This window comes from Phyllostomus hastatus, unplaced genomic scaffold, assembly GCF_019186645.2.
Source record: "Phyllostomus hastatus isolate PE091 unplaced genomic scaffold, TTU_PhHast_1.1 phas_scaffold_93, whole genome shotgun sequence".
In the NCBI taxonomy this organism is placed as follows: domain Eukaryota; kingdom Metazoa; phylum Chordata; class Mammalia; order Chiroptera; family Phyllostomidae; genus Phyllostomus; species Phyllostomus hastatus.
In genome coordinates this window covers 29,497,707-29,519,889 of record NW_025334042.1, presented here as the reverse complement: position 1 = coordinate 29,519,889, position 22,183 = coordinate 29,497,707, and the positions used below count along the sequence as shown (strand labels likewise).

The 22,183-nt window shown below is 37.3% G+C and overlaps 1 protein-coding gene across 1 annotated transcript in view; it reads right to left on the bottom strand.

Annotated features, from left to right (window-relative positions):
- Window positions 1-22,183, bottom strand: part of SLC2A13 (solute carrier family 2 member 13) — a 288,415-nt gene that overhangs the window by 137,544 nt on the left and 128,688 nt on the right. The window contains exon 4 of the mRNA XM_045829533.1: window positions 9,051-9,159. Within this exon, the coding sequence (XP_045685489.1) occupies window positions 9,051-9,159 (109 nt within the window). The remainder of the gene's footprint in view (window positions 1-9,050; window positions 9,160-22,183) is intronic.

The window sequence follows — 22,183 nt, the reverse complement described above, 5'->3', positions numbered from 1 at the left end:
GATTAAATGTCACAAATATAATACTTATGATAAGTGGCTGCAGAGAGAGCCTTAAGGAAGTTGAAGATCATTAAAAAAGTAATCTTCAATGCAGAAAACTGAACTTAAAACTGCCTAGTTAAATCTACTTTATATATTTCCTAGTACTGGGTGTTTTTACAGAAATGGAAATAGGTGCACTTTTTATTTCATTCTGTATGTTTTAATACTGACAAGTAAAAATAATCTTATCAAAATAAATGAACGTGTTCCAGCAAGAGACACTGTTCATTTTTCTCCCTGCCATGAATGACTGTCATCAGACTATGTGACTCTGCATGGAGCCGTTTAATAGGATTTGAAATCCTGAAATTCTATCAGCCCAGGGAAGCATAATCACCAACTTGGACAGAAGTCACTAAACTTTAGCTCTTCAGTTGCCCTGAGGAGGAAGGAAGCAAGAGATCTGACTTGCAGAATTTTTGTCACTGGATCTTCAGGTTGAAACCCAAATTAAACTTAAAGAGTGTTTATCCCATATTGTAAATCATTAGAAACATCATTGTAGCTTGTCACTAATGCTAAAACATCAGGACTCTTTTGGCAGTGGTTTTGAAAGATCCTGTTCTCAAATACTGAATGCCCTGGTTTTTGTTTCCCTAAGGTCATATCTTCAAGTCAGTTAAGGAACACACTCATAAAGGCGGACTGAGACAGATCCAATCACATCATGCTACGACTGGCTACGAGGAGAACAAATACAAAACAAAAAAGAGTCAGTAATAACCAAATCTAGCTGGTTCTTCCTGGGGAGCCAGTTTAAGGGGAGCAATTTTATTATTTGTATGGTCTTTGGTGGGGGGAATAGATACATAAATCTGTAGTTATAATAAAGTATTGTATAACTGTTATGACAGATACCTACTAAACTGCTATAGGAGGCCAAAGTAGGATCACCTTAAATTAGCCCCTGGACATCGGGAGATGACATGTGACCTGAGTTTGGAGGTCTTTTAGGGCGAGCTGGATATTTCAGCCTGGGACAATGGTATGTATGAAGGCACTGAAGCTTGGATGAGCTTTAATCATTGCCAGAATATAGGACGTTTTGTTCAGCAGGAGGCAACACATGTGCAAAGCGGCTGAACATAAGGCAATGCAGAGATGAATAAAAGTCAGGCCATGAAGGGCTCTAGACTTTGAGCTCTGCTAAAGCTGTGGGGATAATTAAATGATTTTAGTAAGGATGGGATATGATTTGATTTTGTTTCAAAAAGTTCACAGGCAGAGATAAGAAGGATAAACTGAGGGAGGTATGATTTAAGGCAGAAAAATCCCCTCTGCATCTCCCCCTACCCACGCAGTATTGCTCAGCCTCCTGGCCTCACATGCTTTAGGGTAAGTTAAGTCTACTCTGAGTTTTCCCCTTTGGGAATTGGGACAATTCCAATCTGTCTACTGTGGTCATGGTGCCATCACGTATGAGCAAGACCAGAGGAAGATCTCAAACAGAAAGACGGGAAGAGGATGCACAGCCAGAGAGAAGCAAGGACAAAATACCATGTGGACACAGAGGCTGAGCAAGTGACCCCAGTTTCCGCTTCTAGCCTCTTGCCAGGCCTAGCTCTATTCCTGCCTTCAGTCCCTTTGCCCTTAGTGTAAACCCCTCATTTTTCTTAAGCGTGGTTTGAATGGGATTCCTTTACTTGCAAATCCAGTAAGCTCTGACTAAGCAGGGCCTGGAGAAGAACAGATAATGAAAATAAATAAAACAGCAAAGATGTAAGTAATGTCATGAAAGTAAAATTGAAGAAAATTACAACTGATTGAATTTGGATTACTGGCTCCTCGGCTCCAATCCTGGGCACCACTGGTCGTCCCTGTCACCAATCTGAGCATTCCAGACAGAGGGGCATGACTGGTGGGAAATGACAGGCATTTAATTTCATGTCATGACTGATGAAAGCAGAATATCCAAGTCAAAATGTCCAGCACTTGGCTATGACTGTGCATGTCAGAGGTGTTCTGATCTGGAAATGTGGGTTAAATCATCTCTGACCATGGTGGTGGACAGAATCTCCCAGTAGAGCTGTAAGCCAAGACCTGGGGAGCACCCACATGAAGGTGCAAATCGAGTGGGAAAAGCAATGAAGGAGATTCAACGTAAAATGCTGTGATGGGCCAGTAAGAAAAAGATTTTTAGAAGAACCATGGCCCAGTGAGGAGAGCTCAGACAGCTGACTTACTGAGAGGACAACAAATGAGAGTGTGGCAAGAGGAAAACCGAACTCCCCAACATCCTCTAAGCACCTCCTATCTAGCAGGCATTCTGTCGTCTCACTTCATCTTCAAAGTAACCTTTCATGGGAGGTGACAGCATATCCTTTCCAAGATGAGGGGAAAAGACCAAAGTTTCCTGGGGAAGGGCTAAGTCATACTGTGCATCTCCAGGCCCTGCAGAGCACCTGCGGCCTCTTTGTTTACCAATGAATCAAGAAGTGAACCTTTCTATACCTTTTAATAGTCTACACCTGGAATTAACCAGACTGGTTACCCTCAACCTCACGCATGATTTTGGGGGTGGGGGGGGCAGGTTCTGCTTTACTGACACAGCTAGCCTATTTCCTGGGCCACATCCCTGGATTTCCTGCTGGTGTTTCAACTTATTAACAGCATCTCCATTTCTTCTATTGACCTTGTGGAAAAACATATGAGTCAGGGAAAGGGCAGGCAAAAAAAAAGTCATTTTTTCACATTATCAGAGATATTCTGGGGAACCCCAAAATTATTGTTGCTGACACTATATAAACCATGGCGATGAATCTCCAGAAATTACCATAAAACCTTAAATTCATATCTGATTCAGAAAGCACACAAGAAGGATTTGACAATCTTCCGATGTAAACCACAAGTCATGCCACATGGGGTGAACTTAGCGACAGTTCTCCCACCCCCTCAGAAGGCATCATTAACTCTTATCATTCAAAGGTCACTGAGGTCTCCTCTCCCTGACTTAAACTTTACATACAAAGAACACATTTACCCATCAATAAGTTAGAAGAAAACCACTATTATGATTCCTTTCTATATTTTGAAAAGAGACGTGCAGGAAAGAAAGGTATTGTAACACTTTTGTGTCTGCAGAGGATGCCACACATTCTGGACTGATGGGTATGAGATAACAAGGCCGGGTTAACCATGGAACATCCCTGCTATCCACAGATGCCCCGGAATGTCTAAACTGCAGTGTGGTCCGTAGAAGGAAAGTTAACCTGGTCACAGTTCTTCCCATGAGTTTGAACGGTATGCGCTATCTCATTCAATCATCATAAGAAGAGCAGAAGATATTATTCCTGATTTTTGGAACACTAAGTCTCCAAGAAGTTAAGGAGCTTGTGGAGTGTACACAACTAAGTATGGTGGGTTTGGATTCAAATTCAGGGCTAATTCCAAAGGGTGCATTAATATTTGATGTACCATGTTTCTGCTCAGAAAATGACTCCATATAAAAAAATCTTTAAAAATATAACAGGTCACAGGGCTGCTACACAATCGTGGGATAAAAAACAGAGTCAACAAAAATCAAGACCATCCTTCTTCAAAGACATCCTTTGCAAATGAAAGTCTGGTCTTAACATATAAGAAGCTAAACATCTGGGACAATCATCGGTATGCACTAAATATTTAATAAATTTTCCAAACATTGTGTAAATAAAATACATTTTTCTTTTTTAGACTAAACATGATCTTCTACAGTCTGATAACTTTTCATCTAAGAAAAACAAAGTATTTCAAATGTTTTATCTTCTACTTTTACTTTGAATTCCATTTTCCCTCACTCAAATAAACATTAAAGCCGATCTACTTCACTTTCTATGTCATTAGAATGAGGGCAATTAATGGGCATCCCTAAAGCCCCACGGTGGAGACAGATCTTGGAACTAATTCTCTGGATTCCTGGGTCAATTTTCTTCCCAGCACATTAAACTCATCTTTCAAAAAAGTGAACCATGAACCTTAACATTTTCTTCTCTCTATTCAGTGATTTTCATTCAGTGAGCACAAATGACTACAAGTATACTCATCTTGAAACATTCCAATGAGATAGCATATTATCTTTCAACAGCTTTTTGGATGATGTTCAGAGCCATATTGAGGAGGCAGAGAGAGGAGAAAGCTCACATTAGTGAGCTGGTGCGTTGGTCCATTTTTCCTGCCAGCTGCGAATCTCAGATAGAGTAAAACCTCACCTCTGGCTCAGACTGACAACATGAGAGTGCATAAATCCTTATTATTTTCTTCTAACTTCCTGTCACCTTATTTTTCTCTACATTTTCCACCATTTGGTCATGTTTCCTGATTGCATGGTAATTTTTTATACTGGGAGAACTTGTTGGAAGAGCTCTCCACAAGAATGGAATAGATTAAAAAACACAGTACTTATGAAATTAAGTTAATTAAATATGATTAACAAATATAAATGACTCATCCAACCAGCAGGCTGGTTTGCCCAGAAACTCTAGATCAGGGTATAAGGCAAAGGCTTTAACTGGGTACCAGGAGATTAAACAATTTGAATCGTGAGATGGATGCAATTTTATTAGCACACAAACAGTCATTTTAGATTTTTATCCTTAGATAGTATTAAACTCCACTAACTTTTATTTCTTACCTTGCATCACTCCAAACAAGCTTTAAACAGTCAGCTCTAGGCATTTCAAATGTTCTACAATGAAAGGGTGTATATGTGGTCTGGAGTCAGAAAATCAGGGCTCCGTCCTCGCTCTAAAACTGAATTGTGCAACCGTGAACAGGTTATTTCACTCTTTAAGCCTCAGCTTCCTCACCTAAGCAGGGATTCCCCAGCCTCTGGGCCACAGACACCTACTGGCCCACACAGCAGGAGGTGAGCTTAAATGTAATGCACTTGAACTGAATCATCCTGAAACCATTTTCCACCCCCAAGAGCAACCTCCTTCCTGCCCTGGGTCCTTGGAAAAATCGTCCTCCATGAAATCTGTCCTTAGTGCCAAAAAGGTTGGGCACTGCTGACCTAGGGAATAAATATAACTGCTCTACCTACTTGACAGGATATTTATGAAGATCAAAAGAAATCATGTCACTGAAATTATTTTATGGTACTTCATACGTAAATTTGTCCTACTTTTTTCCTTTTCTGTGAATATTTATTGAGTTCATATATGCTAAAGTAGTACCTGGTATTGAATTACCAATAAATTATAGCTATTAACATTATTATTACAGGGGCATGTTATCCAAAGGTCTTTTTTATTTCTTGTAAATAGGATAGAAGAGGTAATCTCTGGAGAATTAAGGTAAAGAGGTTATAGAAGAATGATCTACCCAATTGGTATAATTTCCAATTTCTCACCCTACTTTAAGTTAGGAGAAAAGAGAACAGTAAGCAGAGATGAATCAGGAAGCATTAATCTCAAAAAGCAAACTAAAGGCAGAAAACTTGCATCAAGTACCCCAAAGCAGTTTATTCGCCCACAATCTTTTTTATTCCGTCTCTTCTTTCCTGCGGGTTTCTGGTGACCTGAGAATGAGTCATTTAACCGCTTGGTCTTCCCAGGTAAAATTCTGACACCTTCCATCTGTCCAAGATGGACTGATTATATGTTTATCAGGATATATGAAAATATAACTCATTATGAGGTTTTTCAAAAGAAGCAAAATGCTAGCCAACAGAGGGAGAACCAGATGTTCTTCCTTTCTTTCTCTACCTTCCTACATAATGTCTCTCTCTCTCACTTTCTCTCTCACACACACACTTTTGTTGTAGTAATATTGTGGGAAGGGTCCATTTATTAGCAGTTTTAGATAAAAAATTTTAGACAAAATAGAAAATTGTTAACATTATAACTAGGGTTCATGATCGATCCCAAAAAGGAATTTCTTAAGGGAGTTTTCTTCATCTTAATGATCACCATCATTCCTCTCTCATTTTATGTGAAAATATTTCATTGGTCTGTGATCTATAGTGCTATAATATTGACACCTTTCTGTCAGGAAAGCTAGTGCTCCATTTGCTCTGTTCTTTCTCTCCTGTGAAGAGAGAACAATCTGTTCACTGCATGTCTGAAATTAGTGATTAGAGTCATATTAGGAAATTGCCTCTTCTGAAAGTTCAATGTAGTTGTCTGAAGTATATAATGGTTTTAAGAACTTAAAAGTCCCCTGTTCAGTAGGATAAAGGATGATAAGGCATAGATTAGGATATAAACATGAGTTATCATACAAATAAAACTTAAAAACACATACTTATACATAATATATGTTTTTTCATGGTATAAGATGAGAAAATTGAATATTCCAAGAAGAAAATCTATTTGCTTGACGGAGATAAGACATTAAATAGGTCATGAAGAAAGAAATATAGATCCTATGAGGATGAAGAGAGAAATTAAACATGAAAACATTACATAAACCAACTATAAGGATGACTTACATTTCAATACTTTTCTAGATGATCTTTCTAGGAACTTTTCTTAGTGAAAAACTGAATTCAAAATTCCTCATATTTCACGTTCACACAAACCTTGAGGTGAAAGATGAATTTTATAAAAACATTTCAACCTTTAAGATTATTAGATTTGGGCTGTGAATATAGAAAAGCACTGCCTCCTTTACTTTCCACTTAAAACTGAAGAAGCTGGAAAGTATAAAAGTAATGAAATATACATCATGAAGTAGCAATAAAAACAAAACTCTGACTTAACAACATTTTTAATGTAGGAAATTATATAGTTAATATTTTCTACTAAAACCAATAAAAAGTAAACTATTAGGCTTAATTAAGAGATTATTCTCAATGAAAAGAAACAAAATTTGGGCTGGTAGTTACTGACTCCCAGGAATAATGGAAAAAGATATATACACATCCACAAGCACACACTGGGAGACAGACTAGAGAAAGCAGAAGACAACACATTACACGAGAGCCCTAGATTAGTTATTTTCCACCCAGATAATGACATTAGCGCAGTCTGTTATAATGAAATTAAATTATACTAAGTATGATGGGTTTAAAATGTTAATTCTAAAATTGTGTACTATGAATAACCACGGTTATTTAGCAGAGGTATCATATCATTTAAGTGGCTAGCAGTTTTGCATCATGTAGAAACAATCTAGACTTAGCCATCATTTACTTTATTTTATTCTTCCTACATTCTGGGATAAATATACAAACGCAAGCAAAAGCTATATGACATTGCCTGCATCATGTATACTTTGTGATAAGCAAAGCACATTAATGACTATCATAAATCTTAAGGAATACCAAGATCCTTATACTCACATCACTTGATCTCACTGTGAAAGATTGAGGGTTTGGAGAAATGACTGCTTTATTAAAATTTAAAAAGCTTATCATCAACACATTTTAAACTAGGTATTACAGATGGACTATAAGTCATTTCACTGGCCTCAGCTACTACCCATCAATGAGAGTTAGCTAATGCAGCTGTTTTATAGGGACAGACAAAAAATAAAACAAAAACTTGTTTTCTATGCTTTTAAACTTGTTAAGTTTAAATGCCTGGAAAAGGGTGGAACAAATGAAAAAGGTTTTTAGAAATAGGACATATTTGAAGTTAGGCGGATAGTCTAGATATTTACAAAGCTGTGACTGCACTGTATTATTTGAAAGTGTGGTACGGGCCTCATTGCAATTCTGCACCATCGGCCCTCAGGATGGTGGGCATGTCTCAGAACAGTCATGGTGTGCCACGTCCAGAAAACAAACATGCTGGACACATACCAACACACAGGTTTTAGCAGAGCTAATAAATGAGAAAAAATGAAATGAGATGTCAGACAGATGAAGGAGAGGACCAAATATTAAAGATGCAGTCCGAACGTTGTAGTCTAACAAGGATCCTTCCTGATTAACGTCACATTCAGCAAGGGTGTGGATGTATTTAAAATGTAGCTTCTTGACAACTCCTGATTTAATCTAATCAGTCATTGGGATGTAATCATTATTTTTAATAATCATTTAAACAGATTCATTCTTCTCAAAATATCAAAAAATAATTCATCATATCCCAACTTAATTTTAAAAGGAAAATATCGAGTCCCAAATACAAATAAATGGTTTACCAGGTAAATTTTGATTTTACAAAGTTTGTAATTTTCTAAGAAATAATTTTAAAAAAAACAGGTTGGAGAAAAAAGCTTCTAAGACTTAACAGCTTTTCTCCCTGTGACCAGTTTCTCAGCAAAATCCGTGACTTTTCTCTAACCCACATTCCATTACCTAGGACCACAAAGGTCTGCTCTGTGGAGAACTGGAATAGTCCCATATGGCCCTGATCACAATGTGAAAGTATATATTAAATGTGAGTTTACCTAATGCATGTTTCCTCCACCAGCCTGTACACTCTACGAGGCCAAAGCCAGGTCTACTTTATTCACTGCTATGTATCTAGTACACAACAGGCCATCAAAAATGGGTTTAAAATTGTATAACTGAAACAATGCAGCTCCCACTGTTCACTCCACTTTACCCTAACACACATATAATTTGGGGGTTACTCTGAAACCCTGAAAACAGGGAACTTCTGTATTTGCTCCACTTCTCTCCTCCCACTCCATTACTGGTCCACTGCACTCTAGTTGTAATAAACATACTTCTGTTAATGTTCTCATCACATTGCATTGTAACTGCCCCTAAAGGAAATAAATTAGTTATTTGCTTTATTTACTCATTAATCTGACAGTGCTCGGTGATTTCCTTTTCTTCTAACCAGCATCAATGAATGGCTTATGAAAATCCGTATATTCATTAGTTCAGAATAAAGGAAGTACTGAGTAGCATAAAAGAAAAGTTGTAGGAAATCAACTGAAGTCAATCATTACAACAAACAAACTTCCTTCTAGTTATAAATTAATAGGATTAAAAAATTTATAAAGTTAGATATCTTCCAAAAGGAAAATCCTACACATTTAATAACAACAAATCACCATGAGTCCTATTCTTTTTTTCCAGGTAAAAATAATACCTTCACAATCTTTTCAGTAAAAAGCCAGAAAGAAATACATACATGACGGTGTTAATGCCTGAGAGCTGCTGGAACATTTGTAGGCCGCAACCCACAATTAAAGCTCGGCGAGTGGGGGGATAACTCAGCATTCTGCAGATCACAGGTCCAGCTTTTTTAAAAAAGAAGAAAAAGAAGGGCACATCTATTATTTTAAGTTCCCACAGTAATTTGTCCCATTAGGATAAATTTCCCCAAATTTCTGTGAAATCAACAAGTCTAGGAATTTCAAAACAGAACACATATACTTTTATAGAAATCTGGGCACAACATATTTTTTCAAATAGACATAGTATATATATTTGAGTTTAAACTGTAAAAGCAACAAGAGAGAATTCAAGTTAAAGCAATTTATGAACACTAGGAAAACCTACATAACTGTAAGAGCCAGAAATTATTGTTCCTCAAATTCCTATAAGCTGTATGAACCACTCTTTGTTCTTCCACTTCCTTGGCAATTATTACTTAAAATCCACTCAATGTGGGACTACCTACAAAATCACTGACAAATTGCTTTAATCATCCCCCCAAAAGGCATTCATTAAAAACAACTAAACAAGGGACAGAATTCATTCAACTAAAGTAACAAAATTCATTCTAATCTACACAACTAAAGTTAAGAACTTTGGTCATGATATCAGACTTTGTTATGGCTATAATGGATATTATTAATAAAAGTCACCAAAATAACAGTAGAAATAAAATTACATAATTTATTAAAATATTACGTAAAATATTATATTACATAATATGGCATATAAAATATTTACAATGTAATGTTATAATATACAATATAATCTTATATAATATATACTATAATGTTATATATTAATAAATATGTTATATAGAATAATACAATAATATATATTATTTCTAGATTTTGAATAGTTCCCCAAGTGGCCTTCGGTGATCATTTCAAAATATAAACAGGCTTTCAAAACGGGGCAGATGCCTTGGTGTCTGTCTCGGAATTCTAGATCAAGTCTGGAAAGCTGCAGACATGAACCACTGAGGCTTTAATAAGGTGACTAACTCTATTGATGTCTGTTGTCTGGGCATAATTACTAAAAGTGCCCCTTCTATTCCCCTAAGTGCTTCAATTACACCTTCACCTTGGCCTGAAGTGTCCTTATGAGGCCAGAGTTGACTCCAAGGAACTATGATCCCTGCTGTTAGGAGGAATGGCCTGAAATCACTGGGATGTTAATTGCTTAATTAGAGGCATTGTTCCTGGAGGCCAACTCTCATTTAGTGAATTTCTAAGCCAAGACAAGTAAATTAAAATCCAAGGAAGTTTTACCATTTCAGGAATCTTTTGGAAATCTAATCTTCCACCTCACAGAAATGGAATAGAATATGCTGTTTTCTCAGCAATAAAAGTTAATATAGGATGCCAAGCCCTCATTAATTAGAAATGAGCATTACAGGAGTTGAGAATGTTCATCTTTACACAGGTGTGATTATAGTCACATAAAGACTTGATTTACTGCAAATGATTCTGTCTCTCAATGGTAAGGCAGGACCCACATAGAGAAGCAGTGATATCATTTGAAGCTCAACGCAGTGACAACCCATTTAAAAAGTGGGCTGACAGTATTAGAAATGTCAAATGGCTTTAGATTCAAGTAAAGCAATATCAAAACCTAGTATTTAGTATATCAGAAAGGTTGTGTGAAACAGGTAGACTTAGGGAGCTTTACTGTGATGGTACTAAAATATTATCTGAATCAGTTATATGAAAGACGAGCAGGCTTATCTGTAAATGTAGGTATCTACAAAGAAGCCACGCAAAAAGAAATACACAGTGTTCTATAAATATCTACCTATCTCCGTAAACCAAAAATTCAAATAAAATATCATTCACCTTGTGTACCAAGGAAAACATATAAAACAACAACTGACAACAAAACAAAAGCAAGCAAAACCCCTTCTCAGCTTTAACTGGCCTCCAGAGATGACTCCTGGTCTTCTGCAAGGAATCAATTAAAATATTTGAAAAACTGCATCTACTTTTACTGTTAAAGTGTTCCATGATTTGATGGAGAAACGAGGTGATACTGATTTCAGAGGGCAAAATAATTGTAGAGAAAATTATGACAAATTAGGCTTAAAGTTTGACTTTCTAAAATATCAAGAGGTAAACTATTGTATAAGCATCAAATTTATTTTCCAGTTTTTGATAATGTGGTTTTGAACTTTCTTGTTTTGAATTTCCTGTTAAAACAATGACAGTTCTGTATTAGACTGGATTTTTTAAAAATGAATAAATTTAGTCACAGTAGCTTCACAACTGATTATGCATAAACAAAATTAAAGATTTTCCTCTCATTAAAATCATAAACCTAGCTCTATTAGGCAGTAATAACTAAACAAATGCAAACCATCAACAATCTTGATATCACAGAAGCTATGAGGCAGAAGAAAAAATTCAGATATGCTAATTGGCTAAATGTTCATAAGTAAAGTTTAAAACATCATGCTCTATTTACTACATTTTTTTGATTTTTGTAATGAAAAACATTTTGTGTACACAAATATTTCATACTTAATTAAAAAATTATGTCTTTGAAACATAGAAATTCCCACACAATAAAAAATATAACCTTTAAGTAAGTAAATTGGAAATGCAAGATTCAAACTATAACATAAAGCAACAGGTGCAAAAACCCAAAGTGAGTTCATCTTTTCCTTCATTCTGAACACCTCTTATTAAGTAACTTTCACAATGATTTTCCAAGTGTGGCAGGGGCCCTGGTGGCATGGATGACAAGGACACTCCCACAAGCACAGCCATTCCTGTGTATGAGGGAGCTGAGCCTACAGAAGCTTCTCCAGGTATGATGAAAAAGGCACCAGAACATACACTGTATAAAATCATAGTTTTTGATTTCTACTTCCAGCCAAGATGGAGTAACAGTCATCATGCAAACATGAATGAAACAATAGTTCTTATGACAAAGGACAGTGACTCCTGAGATTCAGAAAACAAATGAGATGAAACCTAGAACTTTCTAGCTTAATGTCTTGAAAAAATGTCCAGGCTGCAACAGAGGGAGGGGAAATCGGATAGACCTTGTTGGTCTCCTTGGGTTGAAAAGATACAGCTCAGAATCCAGGGCCGCCAAGGTGGCTGGAGTTCACAGGGCAGAGTGCCAAGGAGAGAGATCCATAGGAGAGAACACTGAAAAACCTAGACCACGAGAAAGAGTATTCAGGGGAGGTTACCTCAGTAATGTTATAAATTTAGTCTTAGATTAAACATTGTGTGGGCACCACCTAAAATAGCTTAAAAGCAAAACCCAACTGCCTCCAAGTGACTCAGTAGCATCCCAGAACAGACTTTAACAGTAAGATAAAAGTTTTAATCTCTGAATACAACAAAAAAATTACCAGGCATGCAAAGAGACAGGAAACTATAACCTGTAACAATAAGGTGATTGATTCATCAAGAGGTCATAAAAACCCTCAACGTCTATGCACCTAATCAGAGCTTCAAACTGTTGGAAACAAAAATGGACAGAGCTGCAAGGGGAAATATAGAAACCCAAAATGTATCTCATCACCTCTTCCTCAATAACTGAGAGAAAAAGCAGGCTAAAAATCAGCAAGGATACAGAAGACCTCAACAACACTATCAACAAACTTGACTTAACTGATATTTAAACAACCCTCTACTGACCAAGAGCAGAACACACATTCTTCTCAAGAGTAAATGCACAGTAAATGTCTTGAAACATTTACCAAGATAGTTTTTATTTTGAGGTCTAAAATCAATTCCAATTAATTTAAAAGGATTTAAGTCATGCAAAGGGAAGTTCTCTGAGCATAATAAGATTAACATATAAATCAATAATTGAAAGACAACTGAAAAATTCTCTCTGAACTGAAAAATAAATAATACTTTTCTATGAATCAGTAAAACAATGGGAAATCAAAGTATTTTGAATTAGAAGAATATGAAAATGCAGCATGTGAAAATTTGTGGAGTAAAGCTAAAGTAGAACAGATGAAAATCAGAAAAAAAAAGGACATATGAAATTTTTTTTTTAAAAGCACAAGGTAAAAAGAATAATAGAGATCAGAATAAAAATCACTGAAACAGGTAAGAAGGCAGTTAAGAAAATAACAATGACACAAAAGCTGGTTCTTTAAAAACATGAATAAAAATGATAAACTTGGAGCCACTCAAAAAAATATGTATCTTAATTCCTGGAGCTTATTAATGTTACCTTAAACAGCATAAAGAATTTTGCAGGTGTGAATAAGTGAAGGATTATGATTATCCTGGATTACTCCAATTGGCCCTATATAGGATCACATGTATCATCGATTGATTACCTATAGGAGGGAAGGAAAATTCAGGACAGAACAGGAGAAAGCAATGTGACCATAAATGTCGACACTGGACTGATGCAGCAATAAGCCATTGAATGCTGGATACCACCAGAAGCCGGAAAAAGGAACGGACAGATTGTCCCCAGAGCCACTGTGGGGATCATGGCCTTGCCAACATCTTGATTTCAACTAGGCAAAATAATTTTGAACTTCTGGCCACCCGACCATGGAAATAAACTGCTCTTATTTTAAGCTACCGAGTGTGTGGTAATTTGTTACAGCGGCCATGGGAAACTAATACCTGGATTATTCAGGGAAAAAAAAAGAGAGAGAGAAGAAGACACAAATTGCCAATATCATGAATAAGAGAAGTGAAATCATTAGATTCTAGATATTTAAAAAATAGTAAGAGTATAATGAACAACTTTATGGCATTAAATGCAAGATCTTAGATGTAATAGGCAAATTCCCTTAAAAACAGGATCTTCTAAAGCTGTTAAGAAACAGACTAAACAGAATAGCCCTGTAAGCTATTAAAAATACCAAACTGTAGTTAAAAACTGTCTCTCAACCTAAAAAGTTTGACAGAATGCAGATCATGGCTGCCGGTGAAAGAAGGAGCCTCAAAGGAGCACAGAGGAAAGCTTTTGGGGGGCACGGAGAGCTTCACCATCTTGACTCTGCTAAGGGTTTCGTGGTATGTACATACTTATGTCAAAACATCAAATTATAAATTTTAAATACAGGATGGGTCAAAAGTAGGTTTATGGTTGTTTGTATGGAAAATAATACAATAATTAGTAAATGCTAATATAAGAATAAACTCTGTGTTCCACATACTTAGAATTGTAAACCTACTTTTGTCCCATCCTGTATGTGCCATTTACTGTAAATAAATTATACCTCAATAGAAGTGCTTAAGAAAACGAAAAAGAAAAAGAAACTTCACATGTCAAGATGTCAAGAGAGCTGAAATGGTCAAACGGATGATAAGCAGAAAATTCAGACATTCAAAGACCACGACCTTCACTTAAATTGCGGACACAAAGGGATCACTAGTCAGAAGCAACAGCATTTGGTTAAACTGGCCCAATGGAACTGGCCATTAGATTACTAGGTGGGAACAGCCGGGATGCAGGACCCTCAGAATTTCAAGGTTTTCTTTGCCCTTATTTTCCTCTTTCTTTTTGTTTTATATATTTATAGATTTCACCATGCACTAAAGAAAACTTAAGGCAGAAGAAGTAGAGCACATTATGACTAATGAATTACAAGATGCAAACTACAGGAGGCGGATTCCCCACTGCTGACAGTCTTTACACACTAAACTCTGCCATAAACAAAGATCCTTCTGTGGAGAAAGCAGGGCCCTTGATGGGAGCAAGAGAATCACTGCTCAGCTTCAAGTGTTACTCTTCCTGCACCCCTGTGACTGGGCTAGAATCAGGCACTGCAAGGATCCCACACCACGGTTGTCTCTGAAGGCAGCCAGAGGAGGCCATCTCACACCCTGCAGGTCCTCAGGCAGAGACAGGTGTGCTGAAGGTCAATGAGCATGTCGAGATTTTCTGCCCCCCTCCCCTAAGGCAAGAAAACTTGACATCCTGGTATCTAGCACTAATCAACACATGTGTTGGATGGTCATTTAATTTTATTTTTTATCACTCACCAAATACCTCAGTCAGCTTGGGCTGCTATAACGAAATACCATAAACTGGGTGGCTTAAACAACAGACATTTACTTATCACAGTTCTGGAGGCTGGGAAGTCCATGACCAAATGCTGGCAGATTTGACTCCTGGTGGGGCTCTCTTCCTGGTATGTTGATGGCCACCTCTCACTGTGTGTTCACATGTGGACAAGCAGAGGGTGAGAGGGATGGAGGGGAGAGTGGAGCGGGGGGGAGCAAGAGAAAGAGAGGAAGAGGGGAGAGGGAGCGAGGAAGGGAAGGGGAGAGGTAGAGAAGGGGAAGAGGAAGGGAGAGAGGAAAAGGGGAGAGAGAGAGAAAGGGAGAGCGAGGGAGGGAAGGAAGGAGGAAGAGAAGGAGGGGGAAAAAGAAATTTGTTTTCTCCCTTTAAGGGCACTAATCCCATCCTGAGGGTTCCACATTCATTAGCCTCACAGAAAGTAATTACCTCCCAAAGGCTTCATCATCTCAAAATACCATTACACTTGGGGATTAGAGAGCTTCAAGTATGATTTTGGGGGAGACAAAACCATTCAGCCCATAACACCAAGAGTATTAGGCATCTGCTCAAATCTCAATAGATTTTCTAATATTTCAATAGCTCTTCATGCCTTATGAACCATTTTTCATCATCATAAGAGCCTTATGAAGTGAGGAAGAGCAGCTGGTGTTAATGAGGAAAAGAAGCGCAGAGGGGCTAGACAGCTTTCCCAAATCACAAACTAATAAGTGTGTAGAGCTAGGACTTGAGCTAACTTCTTGGTCACACCATAAATGTCAAGAATCTTATATGTATACTTAAACAAGCTGGTTTTTCTTGGCATTAAAGAATCAACAATTATGAACAGTATGAGTAACAAAACAAAACTGAAGCATTTTGAAGCTAAGGGAATAAACATAATCTGTTCTTCCTGATTTCAACCTCTCAACTTCTTTTTCTTTTTTATGGCCTCATCTGCCACTGTCCCCAGCCTTAATTCCAGAGTTACCTATTTCAAAACATTCATTTCACTCCACTCCTTTCTCCCTTTCTGGATCCAGGGAGTTGAACACTGGTTGCAAATAATTAGAAAAGTGGGCCACCCTGGTTTGTGACAAATGCAGTATGTCTGTGAGTCAGGCCCCTTGTGCTGCCAGAGGAGCCTTTGTTCACCTGTAGTTGTATTCTGACAACATCCGTTTCAAACATCCCTCCTCCTTGGACTTCCATTGTTCTCTCCAGCCTCTCTGACCAAGTATTTGCCAGCTCACGTATCAAACCTGAAGTACCTACTGTGAACCTGCTCCTCATTAAGTATAGAAATAGGATGAGGTCCTGCCCTGGAGGAGCTCATACTACTGGGTGGGGAGGGAATCACACACAGAAAGAAATCAAGCTACTCAGTAGCTCAAGTGCTCTCACAGAGAAACATGTAAAACATTATGAAACTGAGCAACAGGAAAGGATCCAGAAAGGGTGTGCCAGCTCAAGCGCATATGAAACCAAAGCCAGGCTTTCTAATCCCAAACTTGATCTTTACCCACTGTTACCAAACTTCATAGTAAGTCAGAATCAAAGAAGGTGGCACTTCTCTATCCACTCCCCCTTCCTACTTTCCATATCCAGCAAGTTGCAATATTTTAATAAAAATTAATGTATATATGTGTGACTTCTTTCTACAAAACATCAAAACATTTCTCTTGGTTTTGCATCTGCACCTTCTCTGCCTCCCCAGCTCCCCTCCTGCCTGGCTGAGCTCACATCCGTCTCCTAAGTGAGACAGTGCAGAGTGGCAAATGGGGCCTGTGCAGACCAATGATGACGCTCCAGCTCCACTCGCTGCTTAGCTGCTGTGAGGGCTTAGGCTTGTTATTCAACCTTTCTAAGCTTCTATCTCCTCTTCACTATGTGTGGTCATTAATTTGGTGTGTCAACTTGACTGGATTACAGAGTACCCAGATATTTGGTTAAATGTCATTTCTGGGTGTGTCTGTGAAGCTGTTTCTGGATAAAATTAACATTTGAATCAGCAGACTGAGTAAAGCAGACTGCCCTCTCCAAAGCAGGTGGGCATCATCCCCATTGAGGGTCAAAAGGAGAGGAAGAGTAGGAAGGGAGTTTTTTCTCTCAGCCTGCCTGTTTGAGCTGGGACATTGGTCTTCTCTGGCCTTCAGACTGGGACTTGCACTGCCAGCTAGGTCTCCAGGTAGAAGGCCAGGTTATGCCATCTTCTCAACCTCCACAATCATGCAAGTCCATTCCTCACGATTGATAGGTGAATGAAGAAATCAATTGCCCTCCCTCCCTGCCTCTCCTGTGGGTTCTGTTTCTTTGGAGAACCCTGACTAAAACTAATACATGCACATTCTTAACAAAACACTGTATATGGCCTCCACATCTTCAGTCTCTATCCGAACAACCCAGCCTCTCCACACTGCTGCCGACCTATCTCCCAAAGCACACTACCGATCATTTACTTTGCTTACCTGCTCAAAACCTTTGATGACAGTCCCACCAGGACCTATTTTAAGAAGGGCACACTCCTGCTCCAGACTGCCTTTCAAGATTTATTTCACGCTACTTCTCCACTTATAGGCAATGCTTCAACCATCTTTGGGTTGCCAGATTTATAAAAAGCGGCCTCATATTTTTACATCTGTCTCTTATAACGTTCCTGTTCTATGAGGTCAACCCTTCTCCCAAAAGAAGATATTCTGTCATCTGAATCACAGTGTCACTTTTATACCTCTCTTATGCTCTCACTCCTGGCTAATTTGTTTTGCAGGTTATTCAGCTGATGTGCTGAATTTGACCTCCACACCAAATTTGTGGAGTGAAAGACTTAAGTTTTATTTCTGTTTTATCATTTTGCTTCCCACTGTACTCTTAGCCTAGGGTCATGCAAATAGGAGAAATTCATTAAGTATTTGTTTAATGAGTATGAGGTGGGAAAGAAGGAGGGAAAGGAAGGAGGGAGAAACACCAGAGCAAATAACAGTTGTTGAGATTTCAAGACTGAAGCAGTATGAATACACTGCAAGTTGTTAAACAATGCTGTGATTAATTATAAACTACCGCTAAGATCTTGCACACACCCATGCTGTTTCCCTCTTCAATATGCAGCAGATGATATTTGTGATTACAAGCTGGTGCTTGGCACATGTTTTCTTTGAACGAATGGGTTGCTGCTATTGATAAATTCAGCTGCATGTGGTTCAATCATTCCTTCAGCCTGGCATTTATGCCAATACATTCTGAAATCCTTCTCAGGCGATCAATTTGCTGAGATGTGCTGGGCCGGCTGACTATAGATGCGTGCTGGCGGGCCGCTTGTCGCACATTAAGGCTGTGTGCAATGACTGTTAATCCAGTCATTACTATTCCAGGTTGCTGAAGTCAAGTCTTTTTTCTACTTCTAAGAAGAGATGATGAGGGCTTAATGCTACTAAAATGCGGTTTTGAAGAACCTTGTTTTGTTACTATTAAGAATTCTTTCTAACTTCTAAAAAGTGCTCTTTATCATAGGCATCTACATAAATGAAGGCAATCATAAAATGCAACCTTTAGGCCTGCAATTCTCACACCAGAGATCTCTGAACTTCCCCGAAGCTATGACAATGTAGCGTACTGCTGAAGGGAAAAAGAAAACTAAGAATTACTACTTTAGAGAATCTTTTTTTGAGCAAAGAGATATATCCTTTTTAAAAAATAAGTCAATTTCCTTTATACTCTTAACATCAGTATTGTCTTTGGACAAAGTAATTTTTTAATGAAAGGACATATACTCTTAACCTGATGGTACTCTAACAGTATTTTCATAACAAGCTGTCATTCTTAGTGATATAAGTAGATATTACACACTGAGAAATAAGACTATTTATGACTTGTATCTGCTAAAGGCTATACAACCATAAGCAATGGTAAATAGTGCCAACAGCGAGAGTCTCCAAATCAGAGAAACCGATGTTTGAAGCTGTCTAACCTTGGGCAGGTTCCTTCGCCTCTCTGAGCCTCACATATCTCATATGTGATACATTTACTTCACAGGTATGTTTTGATATTAAAGTGGTAATGCATACACAGTACACAGCACCAAAACTGAAAAAAATGATGCTATAATTTCATCCATCAGCTCTCTAGTAGAATTTCTCCACAGCTAAATATAATTTGAAGGTTTTAAATTAAAAATCATCAACAAATTGCATGGGTTTGCCTTCTGTGTAAGCAAGTAATCAGTCTTCATTTTTAAGAATTCAACAACATAATTCAAGGAGCTTCATTAACATAAAAAATAAATGGATTCTATACTTATAATTTCTATTTTTTAATAATTAACAGAACATTCCTACACAGATTACTTATCAACTCCTAGGTGATAAATCAGTAAAATCTATACCACAAGCTCCTATGATAAATGGCACTTAGTACTAAGTTCTATGAAATTCACTGACATACACTGCTAAGCCATTCATATAACCACAGATAAATGAGAATTATCCCGTTCCCTTGACCTCATTTTAGATCCTGTGTAGACTCCCTAGAACTTAAGTGTTCACACATCTCTATCAGATTGGAATGCTGTGAGATATATGAACTATGCTCCTAAACATTAATCATTTGCTTGGTTTAAAAAGAGTATGTATTCATATTAATATCTGAATAATATTATCTTAGCAAGTTTCTCTTTTAGATTCTGGTATTCAACAAATAAGTACCATTGAGAATAAACATGAAAATCAAACCATGATTTATGTATTTTCTACTGTTCTTTCTTGCTACACCTGGTTTTACATATGATAGTTACCGTGAATAAAGATACCAGAAAGATAAAATCAGGCCAAATGAAATGGCTCATGATGGTAAGGCGGGCAGACTATCTAAAATCACAATTGTTCTGCCAGATTCTGGAAGCACGATTGCTGCAAACATATGTGGTACCTTGAAATATAACATCTTAAAGGAAAGAGACTGTGTTTTATGTCAGCATGCTTCTCAGAAAAAAATCACAATTATTCCAAAAAATACCCAGGAACTAAATATAAAAATGAACCAGATATATGAGGCTATAAATGTACTCTCTGATCCCAAAGTAGTTCTCCTGCCCCAACTTTCTTCTCCCAATCTTTATTACCTCCACCAAAATAAAATAAAAATAAAAAAGATGGAAAATCACGGCCTCCCACATGTTAGATAATATCAGTGTCAGATATTAAATATAGAGTAAGAACTAAAAATGTTCTATAAAAAAAACTTAGTACTGAGTTCTCCAAAATGGGGTAGGAATTAATGCATTGGGTTCAAGAAAAGAAACTTTGATTAAAAATATGGATTTTCTAGTACTCTCATCTTTCACTTATAAAGGTTCAATTCCTAAAATAAATAACATTTAACATCAGAATGTAAATGCTCTGGAAAATAAACCAGGCAATAACCGTATCTTCCATTTGTTCCATGTGCGTGAGACTTACACCTGTCTTTACCACGCCATGGACACAACAAACAGAGCCTACAAGGAGGCTCCATTGACGTGTTTGGTCACTAAATGCAGGAGAGATGGTGCACACAGAATCCTGGAGGCCACAGGGTGGATGATAGCTTCTAGAATCAATTTTGTTCACAGTGACAATCCAAAAATGTCCTATATTATGGCATGTATAATAAAAGAAATCTCCCTTCTTAGGGCTGCATTATACTGCCTATCTTCCGAATTAAGGTCTTTCTATCAAAGTTGAGTGGTTGCTGAGCCTGCTTTGAGTTAGTAAAGGATACCAGTCAGTTCTGCGGACCTCAGAGGAAAAGCTGATATACAATAGCAGGTATAAGTGAAAACCTGGATTCTATAGAAAAAAATCTTTTTCAGAAAAGCTATTTAGCCTTCTTGTCTTAATTTACAAGTTTTCAGAAAAAAAATCATTAATAAACTGTTCAACACAAATGACAAAATATAGACATTTTATTTCCCAAATCAAATATAGCTTAAATAACAGGAATACCAGTCAACTGGCACAATATAGCTTCGTTTATTCCAGAAAGATGTCCTAAGAGCATCTTTGCAACCTAGCACCACAACAACTCCTTTTTTTTCCTCAAAACACTTTTATGGCTAAAAGCAGTTGACTAAATATCCCCTCCTCATGAGACCAATACCTAAAATAAATCAATATTGAAAAGGAGCTTTATGCCCATTAACAAGCTGGTTCATTAGTTTTCATTTTAAAAAACTACTGTGTCTCCATAAGGAACTGATGATCATTTTTATTGGGAATAACATTTTAAGCTTTTCTGTTAAAGACATCATACCATCAGCAAAACTGATAAGAGCCAAATGAGATGACTTAGAAAAGGTGGGAGAGAGAGTAATAAATCTAAGTTTAAATTATTTTAAAAACTACTTAAAAATCTGGCTTAGAATGAAGTAATCTAACTTACCAAAAAACAAAAATATCATCTCAAAAATAAGTTTTCACAAATTTCTACTTATATGTCCAGTGATATACAAGTGAAGAGCTCAGCTTTGTAAAGGACATGGCTTAGGTTTATTCATGTATTATAAAGATCAGTTCAGAATTTCAGTAACCTTTTATGACAGAGTGCATTCTTCAGAGGTCTTGACACGAGGGTGATTTCCTTCAGGATTACAATTTAATTTTAAGACCGACCTATAACATAGTATACTTGAAACACAACTCATCAGTGAACAAAATCCAATAAAATACTACTACATCAAAAGGAAAGGAAAGGAAAACTAAAGGTCTCCAATAGCATTTAGGAATGATTAATATTATTTTATTAATGTTGGGCCCATAACATATCCCTGAGTAGCCAGATTTAAACAAAAGTGGACATGAGAGATCTGCTAGCGTAACACGACACCTGTGGGACACAGGGCTGGCCTCAGCACCACAACAGGGGCACAATCTCCCTTTCCTGCAAGCATATACACACAGATGTAGGCATGTGTATATGAAAATGTGTGTGTGATATGTCATATGTACTCATATATGTGTGTATATAATGTGTATATGTGTACGTAGAATGTGTATATGGACATAGATAGAGAGAGAAATTGTGTTGCAGTTTGATCAGCATTACAGAATCTCTTCTTACTCATGGACTTTCATTTCCTGATCCCCC